The sequence below is a fragment of the Phragmites australis genome, chromosome 1 (assembly GCF_958298935.1).
Source record: "Phragmites australis chromosome 1, lpPhrAust1.1, whole genome shotgun sequence".
Lineage (NCBI taxonomy): Eukaryota > Viridiplantae > Streptophyta > Magnoliopsida > Poales > Poaceae > Phragmites > Phragmites australis.
The window spans coordinates 4,194,006-4,209,539 of NC_084921.1; the positions used below are offsets into that span (position 1 = coordinate 4,194,006).

General features: G+C 41.8%; 2 protein-coding genes across 2 annotated transcripts; one reads left to right on the top strand and one right to left on the bottom strand.

The window, feature by feature from the left end:
* Positions 1-523: 523 nt before the first annotated feature.
* LOC133887008 (plastid division protein PDV1-like) lies at positions 524-4,969 on the bottom strand. The gene is made up of 2 exons (XM_062326920.1): positions 4,583-4,969; positions 524-1,262 (listed from the first exon to the last, which is right to left on the bottom strand). Exons 1-2 carry the CDS (start codon positions 4,871-4,873, stop codon positions 762-764), a joined length of 792 nt encoding a protein of 263 aa, XP_062182904.1. The 5' UTR covers positions 4,874-4,969; the 3' UTR covers positions 524-761.
* A 4,280-nt stretch (positions 4,970-9,249) lies between these two features.
* Positions 9,250-13,856, top strand: LOC133924666 (mitochondrial carrier protein MTM1-like). The gene is made up of 10 exons (XM_062370348.1): positions 9,250-9,564; positions 9,881-9,922; positions 10,556-10,684; positions 10,770-10,829; positions 11,598-11,768; positions 12,025-12,124; positions 12,327-12,418; positions 12,530-12,679; positions 12,867-12,925; positions 13,434-13,856. The coding sequence occupies exons 1-10, from the start codon at positions 9,277-9,279 to the stop codon at positions 13,564-13,566; spliced, it is 1,224 nt and encodes a 407-aa protein (XP_062226332.1). The 5' UTR covers positions 9,250-9,276; the 3' UTR covers positions 13,567-13,856.
* The last annotated feature ends 1,678 nt before the right edge of the window (positions 13,857-15,534 follow it).

A 15,534-nucleotide genomic window follows, 5' to 3' on the forward strand; every position in this document is an offset into this window, starting at 1 on the left:
TCAATGCTCTCACTAGAAATTTCAGGAAATGAGGTCAGAGTTTCATATGCATACAGACATTTGGAGGTTGAAAGTTTGATCATCATTCTTTACCTGAGGTCTCATTTAGATGGGCCCAACCCATGCGTGTGATTTCATCAGGGACATTTCCACCATCCCAAGTAGAAGAATCCCGGCCTGATCCAAGCGATTCCAAGCATCGATCAGGCGCATTCCATGATAAACTACTGGTTAAAATTATGCACTTCTTATAGGGAGATACTATGTTCAAGGAATCTTAGTTCAGCAAAAGTATCTTCAAAGTTGGGAATAGGTTGAAGATCAGCAGCACTCTGAAGCAGACAACAAGTGTTCCTTTTTTTTTTCTCCCGAAAAGAAATCAGACAACAGGCGGTGACAACGCACACGGGCATGACATAATCAGCTAGCAATACACAAAGAGCCATTAGTCCATCACAAGCAAGAATGAAGAAACAAGATAACAGTGCAATGGAATAAACAAGAGCTCCCTCAAATTTGCACATATAGTCAAGCAAACCAAGAGCAAACATACCAACATCAATAAGTGTTACTGCCTACAAGGATACAGTGCACAATTACAATCCATAGAAAAAACAAGAGAGGTCAACTCACCTAAGCTGATCTGCACCTAGACTGACAATTCGTTTACTACCCAGAGAACAAGTGAGAATAACTTTCTATTCCAAAACATCCTAGCAAACCATGTACAAGCAATAAATAAGACAATGCGAAAGGACCCCTCAACCTTTGGCTAATGACACATCAAGATGACTCTCTGTAATACTTCGTGGAAACGTCCCCAACCGTGACGAATTATCCCGATTGACCCTCCTGTAGCTGTAGTTACTAACTGACGGACTTTGTTCTCCAGAACCCATCCAATGCAGCTGCAGCAGCGTAAGCATGCCCATAGCTAACACTGCACTATTCCCTAATAAACCACCAAAGTTTTTGAAGCTGAAACTGTTCCCAGCTAAAGCAAGACTAGAAGCTACCATCCGCCCCAAGAAATTTGAACCCTTCACCATGTTATTGGAACTGTCAGCACACTTCTCAGGTTTGTTTACTGATATAGAAGGCCAAACATCCTGGTAGACATTATGGACAAAGTCGGATGCCTCGTCTATGACTCCGTGATTGTTCCCATGATGCTCTTTCAATCTTATTGCAAGCATGATGCGACTTTGATCCAACCTTGTTAATGCAATATCTCGTTCTTCTTGGTGCTGTGACTGCACAGCCTGTGAAAGAGTAAAAATGCATGCTTAGACTGCGCACATAATGAAATTAAAGCATTAATCATGACAATTCATTGCGATAGCTCACGAACTAATAAGGACAGCTAGGGCTGGATGATAACTCCTTTGCACAAACAACCAAGTGTATTCTACAATGCCATGCAGGAAAGTTGGTTCACGGAACTGGAAATCTGTGCAGCTCAAATTGTCTAAGGAACCATAAATGTTGATGAGAACAAATATAAAGAACAACTTCACATAATGATAGAGTGATTTCAAACAGTGATAGATAACAGTAAACAATGGCAACTCTAGCAAAAATTATTGACATCCATACATAATAAGGAGCGACTTCACATGATGACAGACAACGTTAAATAATGGCAACACCAGTAAAAAGTGTCATCATTCATTCATTCCTATGTGGTAAAGCAAGTTATATTATTTGATAGATGCATTAAATAAACATCACAACCTTTCAAGAGTTTCAACTAGATTAGTAGATAGATTTTGCCCACTAACTCCTTAGGAGCGGCTGTATGTGGCATCCTTCAACATGAAAAGATCTAGAGAATTGAAGTTCAAGTTCAACCATCTTATGTAACTTCCAACATTCATGGTTGACTAACCGGTTACCTTTCTAATATAGTTACGCAACCTCTACACATCCTATGATCATCGTCATACCTTGTAAGCGTACCCACAAAATTAATGAAATAAATTGATCTATAAAGCGGCTTGGTACATGTCTGCATGAGGTTGCCAAAGTTTTACAGCAATACATGCTAGAGTTTTTCTTGCAGAGAGGTTGCAAATCGAGCGCTCTAGAAATTGAGTGCGTTAGATGGTCCGGTGTTCATATGAGGTTTACGTCGGAGCTTTTCAACTCAGAAGTAAAAGTTGAAGTGCACATCGGATAGTCTGACGCTGAGCAGCAATACACGCTAGAGTTTTTCTTGCAGAGATGTTGCAAATCGGCTCTGGTGGACTTACACTCACCGGATGGTCCGACGGCGCCCAAGGAGTACACACCAACTGTTACGCTGGAGCATTTCTTGTAGAGAGTTTGCAAATCGACTCTGGTGAAATTAAACTCACCGGATGGTCCGGCGATGGAAAGTAATGCACACCAGACTAATATTTTCAGAGAAGATGCAAAATGCCTGGTCTGATGGGTTGAACACGCCGGATGATCTAACACTTAGAGGTATGAACATCGACGTACACAATTTTTCTGTGTTGTGCTTTCAATTAAGGATTTTGATTTTGGCTAATCTATAATTATGTTGGAGATGCATGTGTGCTTGTCCTATATTGTGCAAGTGATGAATAAAACTTGACGGTCAACGGCGGAATGATCGGGGCAAAGTAGGATGCTTGGTGCCAGGCGATCGAGGAGGTCGCGTAGAGTCGAGAGTGATCTTAGCTGTGCACTTGGAAGTCAAGCAATGTGTGTGAAGGTGGATGAAGATAACGTGTTGACAAAATCAAGCAAAGAGTATACCAATGCAAGTGACAAGATGACCGAAGGGGTCAGGAGCGGGAGAAACTTGCCGGCAGTCAAGATTGCAAGATGGAGTACACGTGTCGACATCAGGATGCTTGCTTAAGGCTTAAGTAAGTCACAACGAGTCACGTTTTGAGAAGCGTGTAAGATATTTTTATAGTTTGGCCTCAAAACCATAGACGAATGGAATGCACGTGGCATCATCACGAAACTTGTGCCAAGGCGAAACTAAGTCATGAAAAAACCACGGCCGTTCGATAGACGAAGCGAAAAATGGATCAAAATACCCCGGTGGTAGGTAAGAGACTATTGGAAGAGAGAAGTATTTTAGAAACAAAAAAACTTAAAAGCTAAGTTACCTTCATAGACCTATAAATAGAGGAATAGGGCTGTGTGAGAGAGGTGAGCCAGGCATTTGAGTTTTGAGTGCTAGATTTTAGAGGATATAAGAGATGAGAGCTTAGCTTTTATAATAGATGAGAGCTTTTTGTGAGAAAACTACCTTGTAATTCTGTCGAAAATAGGTTGTCCCCTGAATGAAATGAAGTATTTGTTCCCCCTTGTGCTTATGCTCATTTACTTCTAGTTTTTTTTATTGGCTCATTTGTTTTGTTTCGAGTTATTCCCTTTCTGGTTGCGTTTTTCGTTATAATTGTTAAGCTGAAAATTTCCCACCTTAAGAAGTTATTCTTCTTGTGGCTAGAAGTGTAAAATGCACATACTAATGTATATAAGTGGGTCTTGAATCCACTTACCTCTAAATTATCAACTTGGAGAATCTCTTCTTCCGATGATCTTTTCGTTAATTCGAAGATTTCTTTCTTCAAGTTGCTATTTTTTGTGGCGATGACCCATGAGATGAGTTTCAATGAAACTTAGGGTTCATATACATCAACGAGAACCATGTGTTTTTTCGAAGATTTTCATAGCAACTTTTTCGAAGATTTTCATAGCAACTTGATTCTCTCCGATTTTGCTTCCGCTCTTAGTTTTTGAGGTGCGTTGGGTGATAAAATAGGAGAAGACCATCCGTTTCGAAAGAAATTGATGAGACGCATATTTACCCCTCCTCTAATCGCCGTCTCGGTCCTACACATTTCAATGCACGATGCCCTTTTCCCTTTTGAGTTTAATTAATAGCAGGCAGAAACCACAAGGTCTAACTTTGATTAATATGCGTTCTGCTTCTGAGAATGTGAAGCCATCTTAAAATGAGTTAAAAAACACACATGGTTCCCTACTTTGAAAGAATAAAGATATTTGGCCGTAATGCTGCTTTGTGATAACTCAACCAGATGAGCTTATACACCCAACCATAAGGCTGCCCATTGGTCTCAACCCTGTGTTCTTACCCACCGAACATTCCCATGAACTCAGATCACTTATTTGCGCAGGTGTAAACAAGGTCTGGCTAAAATTGGACTATTAATGAAACAATGAGCTGGTATATCATCACAATCCACAGTACACACCAATTATCGAACTACTTGCAGATCTGTCTATTTGCATTTTATCCAAGGTGATTTCCCTCTTCCAAAAATTCACACTGTAACCCTACCTATATCCTTCCATGGTTTCAAGTTTCAACAAAGAATCAGTTGTCTCCACTGGATTTCTGGCCGTACTGAGTCCCTACCCAATGCACTTGAACATCGTACCAACCAATTACCACCAAGACAATATTCATTTGAAAAAAATTCGCAGCGCGAGTTCGACGCACAGAACGACTTGCATCGAACACAGATCACACCGGCAAATCGCACGAACAAGAGCGGTGGCCTAGGAGGGGGCGAGGGGGGGGGGTCAGGATGCTCACGAGAAAACACTCGAACTGGTCCTCGAGGTCCTCCAGCGCGGCGCGGATGGCGTGGAGGCTCCTTGCCTCCTCGGCAAAGGCTGCCAGGGCGGCCGCCTCGTCGCCGTAGCCCGCGGCGAGGCCCCCGACCTTGACGTACACGAGGCCGGTGGGCTTGTCCCCCGCAGCGGTGGCACGCCGGCGGACGGCGCGCAGGAAGTGGGCGCGAGAGAGGGCGTGGATGACATCGCTGACCTTGTCGTGGAGGTCCCAGATGGTCTCCAGCACGGCCTCCACCTCTTCGGGCTCCATCCGGAACCCTAGGTCTAGAAGGTTCTAGAATATTCGGGAGGGGGTGGCCGCCGCGAGGTTTCGGAATGGCTTGGAGGGAGAGCAAAATTTGCGGCTCTGCTGCTGCTTTTGTACGAAATCAAGGCCCGCCTTGCTTTTAGCTGAATAATAAAGGCATCTTACGCCAAGCACTGTTACTAGAACTGAAAAATAACCATGCTAGTAATCCTGCAATGCAACTTATGTTTTGCAAAATACATATTAATCATATGTTAAAAAATAAAAATACCAGTACAACTTATAGATGTATTCACATACTCACACTAAGTATGTTTATACCACGTTTACTGAAGACCAAAGATACGGAGTTTGTAGATTAACGAAACGTGTCTCGTTGTCGACAAGTATATTATTTATTATTAAAATAAAATTATATCGTAGTGATACACACAAAGAGCAAGGTTAGAGTTTAATTTCTATTGAATAGAGGTACCACCACTTCTGCTTAATCATGTAAGCTAAGAGTTAGTTATTAAAAATATATAATTTGCATCCGTATTAAAAAATATAACATACTAACTGAAGATACTGTTGTAAAGAACTGGCTATGCGAAAATGCCATCGCAAAGAGCACGTTCTGAGTTCGCGGGTCACGCCGTTTAAATTTCTGTGGAAATTTGAATTGAAAGGAGCATTCAAACCCGTGCTGAGTACCCTATAGAACTAGCGTGCCACCGTACTAGGATCTCTGACTATTTTTACCGTGAAAAACTGAAATTAAAACCAAATGGTAGGGCAACTGTTCATTGTAAAAACATCAAAGGGTCCGGTTCAATAGGATGACTTAGCCTGATGAATCCAGACCAGCCCGTGAAATGCTCGGCCCACAGCCCAACACCGGCCCAGTGCATCAAATCTTATCTTGGAAACCTGGCCTAGCCCGGCCCGGCCCAAGGAGAAATTTGGAAAAGTACCGCAATGAGGACGCGCTGATTGGTTAAGGATTTTGATACAACTGGTACATATAATCTGATAAAGAAACGTGTTTTGTTGTTTATATGTATTGTTTTAGTCTGATTTGATGAATGAAATTGTTCATATATAACTTGGTCTCACGATAGACTCATTTATCATTGTCATAAATTTATTTTCATACAAACAACCAGTTACAATTTTAACTCTTATATTCACTTATATAATCTTAGATTTAATAAAAAAATAAAATTAACTGAATCTATACGCACAAATATAACCAATCAAATATACTTCTGAGTAAATATAACTCCGATTTCAGATGGACAAGAACCATATATTATCCATACAAGAAGAACCATGCGGGCAACTAGGCCTATTCAAACATCTGGTCAGGTCAGGCAACCACAAGCTCGGACTGGGTTGCTAAGCCCAAGCTCGACCCGATATTTTATTTTTTATCTAGCTTCGATTATTTTGGGTTTTTTCATCGCATCGATTTTTTGGTTTTTTTTTAAGCTCAAGCCCAACCAGGCTGAAACTGCGAGTCTATGTTTTAGCTCGAGTCCAACCCATGCACTTGTTGGGTCGGGCCAGGTTGGGTTTATCGGGCCACGTTGCCCATGAACCGGCCTACGGGCAACCAATCGCACAAGCCGGCCGCCGCTGGTTTTCTTTCTTCTCGCCCAAGCGGCCGCCTCAAGAGGCAGCTGCGGCGCGCTCTCTAGGAAAGGTGAACCCTCACTAACTCTACTCTGCGCCCCGTCGGTGATTGGTTGGCTGGGTGGATCGGCATGGAGACGACGACGCCGCGGCCGGTCTGCTCGCAGGAGGCGCTGGCGCTACTCAACTGCGCTGCCGCGGCCCCCTACGACCGCGACAGGTGCCTCACCCTCCTCGACTCCCTCCGCGACTGCATCGTCCAGAAGGTGCTGCTTGCCTCTCTTCCTTTCCTTCCCCCATTCCCAAGTAATTGTCCTCATCAACTCTAACTAAAAGCCAACTGACTATATTAACCATCCATAAACTATTTCATCTTTCCTAACTTTTTTAAGACTATTTGCTGCCTTATACCTGATGATGTGCTCAAGAATTGTGAGAGAGGGACAACCACTTGTATTCGATGATATGCTTACAACTTACATTCTCTTCTGCATATCTTTGCACCATCATGGTATGGTAATGTTAGTTTAGAGACTGCACAAGCATATAGGCAATGCTAAAGACTAAAGGGTACATACTCTTCTTTAATACAAAGATACGCAAGCCTTTTGCGTGTTCTAAAAAATAAGGGTACATACTCAGACATTGAAATCCCAAATAACTAATTCAACGATTGAAACTGCCATCTTAGAGTTTAGAAAGGGCTTCATTTTACAGAGCTGTCGTAATGTGTTATCTGCAAGCGTGCTACACTGTTTCCTGGCTGCAGTAAGCAATCAGTTAACCTTTTCGGCTTTTCCAGACTTTTCTGAATAGTTCTCCCTGGCAAAAAATGTAAGGAGAATTTATTTTTTTTTCTGCCCATTGCAAGTCAAATTTGTTGATAGAAATCTGACAGTGTGTGCTTCCAATGCCATTCCAAGCAAAATGAACAGCATCAAGGCCAATTCAAGCTTTGGATGATCATCATCCCTTACCCAATCAAACTATCAAAGTGGTTTTAACATTCTCGTGTGCCATATTTACAAAAAAAAAAAAATCATATTAGATCTGCACAACCTTTCGTTGGAAAGTGGAGATAGAAATAGATTATTGTAGATAAAAGTTATATTAAGCGTGGGAAGTTACACGAGCTGAAATCACTAATTTGTATCAGAGTTTAGTACTTGATGTATTTCCCTTCTTAAATACTGTAGAATAAGGTCCAAAGTTTTCTCAGAACTAAACTCCTTTGATGATTGTGTGAAATTTGCTAAGGTTATTCCTATAGAGGTGCTGATGTACTGATGTCTTCTTCATGTCTGCTTTCTGGTTATTTTCTCTGATGATCATCAGGAGGCCACTGACACACACTGTAGCTAGACCCTCCAGATATATTTGTTCTTAGAAACATATGAAATTGTAATGCCATTACGGTCTGATTATTTCATTAAGAAGTTTTGACTTTTGAGGGAGGAAGCAGGTTTTAGATTATAAGCTTTTTTTGCTGTTATTTTAATTTTTCTTTACTTCGTAAGGTGATTGTTGTTGCTATTACGCATAAGAAGTGCTGATGAGACTGTCTATAACCTTTGCTCTTCTGTGAAAATGCAGAGAGTAAAGAAATTTTCACTGGCTGAACCAAGCTCCACCGCCCCTGCTGAAGCTCCAAAGAGCGATTTGAAGCCCTGAATATTAGTCTAGGACCCATTTTCTATGGTATCAAATCTTTTGTCAGCACTTAGGAGGGTTCTGCATGGACGTGCTTGATAAGATTACGAATGCTAATGTAGTTTTAGATCATTCGAGGTGACTTGTTCTGACAGATTTGCCAATCTGTTGAGCGGAAATGTTATGTACTTGAATCGATGTGGTTTGACCAAACTAGGATGAATGTAATGCACCTGAATGGCCCTTGTGCCGTTTCAATAAGAAGAGAAGGCACCATCCCGAGTTGCCGAACATTCATTTTAACTGGTGTCTGGAACATCCGCTGAAAAGGCCGATCTGTCTTGACATTTTTCTGCTGTGTTGCTTGTCTGATGAATGATGATCCAATGCATCATCCGCATTCCCTCTGATGTTGTGCTTTTGGTCTAACTACATGCATAGCAAATGTGATCAGCGGAGTTGTAAGTCGATTCTTGATGAGCATTGTGTGTGTGATTGCTCGTTGTTCTTGGCCTAGCAATCTGGCAGGTATATTTCCCTCAGTTCTGGTTCCAAGAGATTCAGAAACCAGGCTTCTTGTGATTGCTTGTCTCTTGACTTGGTCCGTGCAGTGCAAATAACAGATATACTTCTCTACTATATAAAACATGAGTTCACGACGTCACCTCTTTTTTTTTCTCTTCTCATATAATAAAACTCATAAAATTTGAATAATTTATTCACTTTTATTATTAACCTTCATCTTCTCGTTTCATTACCAGCTATAGATATTGAATTCATTTTAAAATAAAAATAAATTAAATAAAAAATTAGAGGAGAAATTAGCGGATAATCTCATTCTTTATTTTTATATTACATCTGAAATCAAACTACGCTCTTGACGTATTTGTTCCGTGACGCTTTTATAGCACATCCACATTTTATAATTTAAACTTGTGTGCTTCACGTTATAATATTCAATACTTATATTTTTATTGCAAAGCACGCACGCTTAGCTTGTTAATAATCAAATTGCTGTTTCCCGCAGCAGCAACGCCAGCAGACGCAGGAAAGCAAACACGTCGCTGCGAGCGCGCCACGTGTCCCACCAGGACACTAGTCGCTTCGCTTCCTTCCTCTTCCCTGTGGAATGGAATGGAATGGAAACCGCAGAGCACGCGAGGAGAGAACAGGAGCCGTGTCGATGCGAGCGACGTCCACCTCCTCTTCCTCCTCGGCCCTTCCTTCGCCTGCCTCCTCCTCCTCCTCCGCGTCCGCCCCATTCACCGCCTCTGCTCTCCGTGGCCATGGAGCATGCCGCGCCCGCGGAGTCCCCTCCGCCGCCGCCCGCTGCCGAGAGAGACATGGGCTTCGCCGAGCGCGCCGTAGCGGCGGCCGGCGCCGCCTTCATGTCCGCCGTCCTCGTCAACCCCCTCGACGTCGCCAAGGTACGCACCCTGGTGGTGCCACGGAGCGCCGAACCCCCCTCTCCCCGCGTTGCGCGGCGCGCCCTGGCCCCTGGTTGTGAGGATTCGGTGAGCAGAGCATTTCACGTGGAAATTATACCACTGGACTCTGGAGCGGCAGGTTAATGAGCTGTGTTGAGATGATCGCTGAATTGAATTTATGGCATGGTGAATTGGATTGGGACGTGTTGCGGAGAGATCTTCACGCCGCTCTTGTTTTACTTTACGAGCTTAATTGGAACATGTACGGATATTTGTGCGATTATTGTTTTGATTCGGTCCTCATTTCATATTGCAGACGAGGTTGCAAGCGCAAGCTGCTGGAGTAGTTTATAATACGGTAAGCGTGACGCTTCTCTTCCACGTAGAGTGGACTCACAATTCAGTGGATGAAACCGCAATGCCAATATTTCTAGTGCCTTTCCTAAAAAACATAAAAAATGAAAGAAAAGAAAAATATATAGCTTGTACTTATTGATCATTCGACTAGCCTGTGTGCCTGCCTCTCAGGCTCTCACTTTTTGAGCTACACTATGATATGATAACTGTGCCTAACAGAAATCATGATAAGGAGTCTCTTTGGAGCAATTCAATAAAATTGGAACAATATGGAGAAATCATGATAAGGAAAAACTGGTTACGCTTCTTCAAGGAAAATTGTGAGGACTCAGGTTCTGGGTCCCAATTCAAATTCAAAAAAAAAAAAAAATGTTTGGAAACAATTATGAGAGTGGATAGAGCATATATGACTCCCAATTTATTGAGGGTATTCATAATACTTGAAGTGTTCTCAGATCAAGCCTCTTGTTTCTTGTTCCAGAAGTGTATAAATTGGTTCTCCATTTTTTTACCAGATTCTAAAAGTTCAAGATATTTCTGTCAAGTGGTTTCCAGAAATCATTTGTTGGGTGAATTGTGTTCGTGCAAATATTCCTTATATGTTTATTTATTTTCTCTAAAATACATTTCTCAGATATGGCCAGATTTTAGGTGCTATCCATCATGCAACCCAGGTGGTGTCAGTGCTTTAGGGCCATCCTGTAGTCCTGAATGCTTCCAGTACAGAGGAACAATGGATGTGTTTTCTAAGGTCACTAGACAGGTAAATGCTTATTGAGCATCTCTCTTCAGTGTGCATTTTCTTCCGGATTTCATCACCTGCTGTAATGATTGATAAGCCTCTGCAGGAAGGAATTTTTAGACTTTGGAGAGGTACTGGTGCAAGCCTAGCATTGGCCATGCCAACGGTAAATCCTTTCAGCTGATGATTGTTTGTACCCTGTTATATATCAATGTATTCTTGTATTCCTTCTAATATCATGGAATTTTCCTTTCTTCACTATCTGCTGTATAAGTTTTTTCTCTCTCTCTTCCCACTGCTATTATGTGTTGTTAAGTCCGTCTTGCAATAATTTTGTTTCTCACTACATCAGAAACAGTATCGTGTCGATGCTAAAATCACGTGTCAATTACCATTCTGTGTTACAAGCAAGGAAAAAAGGTCAACGGTTAGAACTCCTTTTCAACTATAAATGATATGGATCTGCACTGAGATTGATGTTTAATCTTTACTCGAGCAAATATGAAGCACTCTTGCCAAAAGCTTTCGAGCATGCTTGTAGTATCAAATAGCCCGTCATAATGCCTGATGTGCTATTGTATATAGATGTTTATACTTAATAGGGAGGGAAGGAGTTATCAAGGCCTGATAAGGCCTATTGGAGGCCTGGTGAAACATTTTTTCCTCTGTGAGGTTCTTTTTCTCGAAAGGCTTACAGATATTTGCTACGTATTAGTCATACAGCGTCTGCACACATATTGCAGCTGAAACATTTCATGTAACCACACTTTCACTGATCTTGAATTTTATGTAAATTTTCCACGTCCTATTGGACTTATGCTCTGCTTATGTAAATATCATAGACTTGTAGAATTTCATGTTTGCTAGTATTCATATGTGCTTTCAGTATACATTACCATAATATTTTCTTCTTCTTTTCTGTGTGTTTCTTCAGGTTGGGATATATCTGCCTTCTTATGATTTGTTGCGCAATTGGATTGAAGAATATTCAGATCATAATTTTCCCAAACTTAGACCATATGCTCCTCTTATTGCTGGCTCTATTGCACGATCATTGGCATGCATAATTTGTTCCCCCATTGAGTTAGCAAGGACACGTATGCAGGTCAGCATCTTGAATTTCTATGCAAGGTTGTCTAGTTGTTTAAAGTTAACACTTCAATTCTCTTTTCAATAGCAAGAAAGGAACTCAAAACTTGAGTTGGCCATAGGAGCAACTCCTCTAATAATGTGACAACTTGATTTCAATGCTTAGACTTTTGAACATTTCTTTGTTAAAAAATAACAGAAAACTTATTCTGGGTGCAAGATATTGCTATGTACCATTCTGTAGACAAATGTTTGCTTGTGTTATTATTTAGGCCTTTAAAGAATCAAATGTTGGAGGGAAACCCCCTGGAATGTGGAAGACTTTGCTTGGTGTGCTTTCATCGAGACAGAACATCAGTAGCCCTGAAAACTGTATGTACTGTGCGACTTCACTGTTTCTTAGCTTCTAAAATTTATACTGCAACAATATTTCAATACATCTACAGTTCATCACAACTTCTGAACCATATTAGTTACACTGTTTGCACAAACACATGCAAACAAAACTTTAGTGGCAGCATTATGTTCTCATTTGTTATGAATGTAAGCTATATATTTTGGAAAATGAAAATAGTTCGGGGATACCACCTCCTATGGACTGGTCTGGGAGCACAAGTCGCACGTGATGTCCCGTTCTCGGCTATATGCTGGACCGTTCTTGAACCAGTGAGCTACTCTACTGAAGTTTTCTATTTGGCTTAAATCTTTTTACAGTTTGGATTCAATTAAACTTTTTGTGATAACTTTGTTTTCATCTTCCAAATGCTTCCTGTACAGACTAGAAGACACTTGACAGGATTAGTTGGTGACAAAAGCAACGCAGCAATTTTATTGGGGACAAACTTTACTGCAGGCTTCATTGCTGGGGTTATCTCTGCCGGTGCTACCTGCCCTCTTGATGTTGCCAAAACACGCAGACAAATAGAGGCAAGCGTGGGACTCTAGGCTAATACCTTTTTGAACTGAACTTTAGTTTCTTAAACTTTTGGTATCACTTATGTATGTCCTTGCAATAAAAGAACTTGGAATCGGCTAATGACACTAACTTAATGGCTTATTTTTTTATTAGTTTATTCTACATTTACATGCGCTCAATCTTGCCTTCTCCTGACAGAAGGATCCTGAAAGGGTATTAAGCATGAACACACGGCGCATATTGCTTGAGGTTTGGAGGTATCTGTCTAACCTTTTTCTATCAGTGACACATTCAGTTGCTTTTTTTTCTTTTTTTCTTTTGTTTGCAAAGTTGCAATAGACATTTGGCCACATATTGGCTGGCTGTGATTGTGGTATATAAGCAAAGATGCATCTGTGCTACTTCTTAATCAAAGGAAAACCTTACATGCCGGTGTTACATAGGCAAAGAGCCAAAGAAAGATCTGCCTTGTCAAGAAAAATGCTCTGTTTAAAATGGAACATTGACTATTAATTTTGTGGTTGTCAAGGATTTTTTTTTTTTGGAGGAATAAAGATCTGCCTTGAGTTGTGTTAATGCAAATTCTGGAGTCCTAGTTATGGTGTAAATCGGTACCCCTGAAGACCGTATTCATGCAGCAATGGACATATCTTGTTAGGCATATCAAGCACGCTTAACACTGTCAACATCAAGAATCTTCAGTCCCTTGCAAGATTTCTGTACAATGCAATGCTTGTAACACTTGCAATGTGACATTTGTTGCAGGAAGGAAGGTATCAACGGTCTGTTCAGAGGCGCAGGCCCCCGAATGGGACGTGCGGGTCCTTCAGTTGGCATTGTTGTCTCCTCTTATGAAGTTGTCAAGCACATCATGCACAGAAAACATGCAGAGTTATGACTGTTAAGCTCCTCTTACGTAGTTTTCGACTCCAACAGAGCCTTCCGCAAACACTTTTTTTTTCTCCGTTACCTACACGAATGAGATTTCACGTTGTCAAAATCGAGCTTGTCATTGCCTGCCTTGTCGGGAAGTTGAGGTTGGAATAAAGGGGCAGAATGCCTAAAATGTTGTCATTTCTGGCTACCAGAAGACCAGGAGTTATTCATCGGTGTTTTCTGTAATGCTCTTCCATGCAACTAGTTAGATGGAAAATTGAAATAAACCAAACTGTTGTTTTTTTTTCTTCTTCCCAGAAGTTACTTGGGAGTAGTAATTAAAGAAAAGGAAATCATTATGCGAAGGATATGTTCAGGTCTTTGTACGGATCAACCTTGCGGGAGAAAGTTCATAGCTCGTCAGCTGAGTTCGTTGTTCATAACAGAGAACTAAATTTGACAGGCTTGACAAACTGGTCTGAAACCACGTGCATAGCCAGTGGAGTAGCTTTCCCCAGCGTTTGTAATCCAAACTCAGAAAATACCGAATCCATTAGCTCCGGCAAATCTTGAGATTTTTCCCATGGTTTTCGCTTTCATATTTCTGGATCATATCCAAACAATGTCAAATTCAGTACCGGGTACTCATCAGCGATAAGAAAACATATTGTAGAAGCCAAACTGCCCCCCAAGAAACAAGCGCGTGTAATTGAGGGGGCACAAAAGGGTAAACACTGAAACAAATACGCCTTTTCAGAATTGCAACTTCGAGGATCACCTCGTCTGAAGAATTACTTCGAAGATACCATCAGAACAAGAGCATATCTAAATACAGAACCGATTACAAGGTGTCACCTTAATGTCTCTTCCTCATGCATCTACCTCAATACAAAACCGAATTGCAAGGCGTTTTCCTTAACGTCTCTTCCTTTTGCCTCCCTTCTGTTCTCCCTTACCCTTGTTCTTGCCCTTTCTCATCTTCGGCTCCGGCGCATCCCTGCCCGATGGTTTTGGTGGTGCCAGGAGATGCTTCACGTCGGATACGGGTTGTCACTACCCGTGGGATCCAAACCCATTACCATCCCTAGGCTGCGGTGGCGAGTCGGGCTGATGGGCTCCTTTCGGGTTGGCCACTTGGGTTGTAGATAGGCCTTTTCTCTTGTGCACATCGGCCGGTTGGGGAGTTGGGCTGGAAGCCTGTTTGTATGACGCTCACATCTGCCGGCCCGTCACGCACAGAACTCTGTTCTCGAAGGCCCAATCCCAACGGCCCGGCAGAAGAGCAACTCGTCTCCATCTCTCCGCCGGCGCCACTCTCTTGGCCCTCGCATTCACATCCCATGCTCGTGATTCTGAAGATGGAAGATCGAGTACTTTTCAGTAGCCAACTACTGAATGTTCAATAATACATTTTTTCTGTAGAAAGAGTTGAGTTATACCGCGCTCGATGGATGGCGATTGACAAGTGTTTACGGTTGCCATTTCTAGCAGCACATTATTTTCTTTCCGCGATAATTCTTTGCGCGATATTTAACAAAAGAAGGTCCATTTCAATCCAAAAGCTTCCCATTGGTTTCCAAATAATCAGTTGAAGGGAGCTCAGCTTTGTTGGCTGTGTATGCACCCAGCTTAACTCCCACCATTCTCGTTTCTGATTCCTCTGAGGACTGAGGGTGAAAGGTGAGATGGCATTACGATTTGCTTTAATTTATCCTAGCTACAAATCCACACTTCTTTTCTCTTGCACTATCTCAATTTGGTAGGGCCAAAGCCCTAAATCAATTGCAAACTGGCTTCTTTATTTACTGCTTTTAGAAATTATTTTCCCTAGTGCCAACGCAGCTAACTATAGCTCTCATGTCATGTTATATAGTGCCATCATTGGGGGGTGTTTATAAGGTGTACAACGGCACGAAGATTAGGTTTTGAACTGACACTTGGATACAGGATACCCCCTTAATATTCAGTTCCCGGAGCTTTTCAGAATGGT